This window comes from Topomyia yanbarensis, chromosome 3 (genome assembly GCF_030247195.1).
Source record: "Topomyia yanbarensis strain Yona2022 chromosome 3, ASM3024719v1, whole genome shotgun sequence".
In the NCBI taxonomy this organism is placed as follows: domain Eukaryota; kingdom Metazoa; phylum Arthropoda; class Insecta; order Diptera; family Culicidae; genus Topomyia; species Topomyia yanbarensis.
In genome coordinates, this window is record NC_080672.1 from 373557913 (window position 1) to 373559630 (window position 1718).

General features: G+C 42.4%; 1 protein-coding gene across 1 annotated transcript; it reads left to right on the forward strand.

The window, feature by feature from the left end:
* Nucleotides 1-336: 336 nt before the first annotated feature.
* Nucleotides 337-1144, forward strand: LOC131692527 (protein lethal(2)essential for life-like). Its single transcript, XM_058979637.1, has one exon. It carries the CDS (start codon nt 447-449, stop codon nt 1026-1028), a length of 582 nt encoding a protein of 193 aa, XP_058835620.1. The 5' UTR covers nt 337-446; the 3' UTR covers nt 1029-1144.
* Nucleotides 1145-1718: the final 574 nt, after the last annotated feature.

Here is a 1718-nt window from a genome sequence, read left to right on the forward strand (position 1 = left end):
GAATTCAAGCGAGCTTGAATTATAGCCATATTTAGGTAAATCGAAAGAATCATCGTGTTAATCAAGCCCGCAATGGAAAAGCCAACAGTAATTGAATATGAAATCGATAAATGTGAGTGCATTGAACTAGATTTTTCCAGATTGCAACATTGCCGTTTCTAGAAGCTCACTGAACGCAAACAAGAATGATGAACACGATGAATCACCACTCAATATCAGATTGTTCGAGCACTTTCCCCAACGGTCGAGTTTTTCTCCTGAGCTACCTACCAAGGGTGAACGCGCTCGTATAAAAGGGTGACTGAGTGCCAGAAAGAGCATCAGTTTTGACTCGAAATCCGGTTCAAATACACGAGAAAGTGAGCGTCTAGCAAAGCACGTCGAAGTGTAGTGAAGTGCTAATTTCAAGTGAAAAAGAATAATCCGTAAAATCAAAACCCTACGCAATGGCAATGTCGCTAATTCCCATTCTGTTCCGTGACTGGTGGGATGACTGCTTAGACAGTCCACTGAGAGCCTCCCGCATTTTGGACCAACATTTCGGTAGCGGTATAACTGCCAACGAACTACTGACAGCGTTGACAGCAGCAGGAGCACCGAGGCGTTCAAGAATCGGCTACAATCGTCCGTGGGTTTCATTACGCAACGATTCTGGATCAACGGTTGACGTGACAGGCGATAAATTCCAAATCAACCTGGACGTTCAGCAGTTTTCACCGGAAGAAATCACGGTAAAAGCAACCGACAAGGCGATCGTCGTTGAAGGGAAACACGAAGAGAAGCAGGACGAGCATGGTTTCATCGAAAGGCACTTTGTGCGACGTTACATGTTGCCGGCGGGACACGATCAGAACAACATTGTGTCATCACTGTCTTCGGATGGAATTTTGACGATCACTGCACCCAAAAAGGCACTTCCGCCGCCGGCCGAGGAAAAGACAATCCCCATTGTGCAGACTGGTGAGCCGATGAAGAAGTTACCGGAGAAATCGGCGGAAAAGGCAGAGGCGTTGGAGAACGGCAAATAAGTTTGAATTCTGAAGCTACTAACTGGTGTTCAAATCTAAAGCCAAAATGTGGAATTATTATTATCTACCTCATGAATGTTTCTGATTGTTACCAAAGCTGCTTTTAACTTTTTTTTAGAAACATTTTTGTTGGAAAATCAATAAATGTTGTTCAGTTAATACGCTGTTGAATTTACTTACAAATGAAAGAAATTTTTATGCCATTTTTTCATGATTAGAGTAACAGGGTCTTTTTGGAATATTTTTTTTTTTACCATTTTTTTTGTTAACCATTTTTGTTAACGACCTATTGAGTCAATTTGTCAACAGTTTTTTCGGCATTTAATTAGCAAGGGACTAGAAGGTGAAGTATATTTTTCAATATTTAGAGCCATAGTACTCAAGGGAGAGCAAGGTGTTGAAAGGAGAAAGTTTAGAAAAGCGTGGAAGGATCATATATGCAAGCTTAGAGCTCACCGGCGACTTAACCTTTTGTCTGCTACCGTAGGGGTCAGGGTCTTTTGGCATTAGAAATGCGAATCACCTGAGTCTACGGCATGTCCGAACAAGCGTAAAGTAACTTGTTACTTCATGCTGTCGGAACCGACTGAATGAAGTAACAAGTTACTTTACGCTTGTTCGGACATGCCGTAGACTCAGGTGATTCGCATTTCTAATGCCAAAAGACCCTGACCCCTACGGTAGCAGACA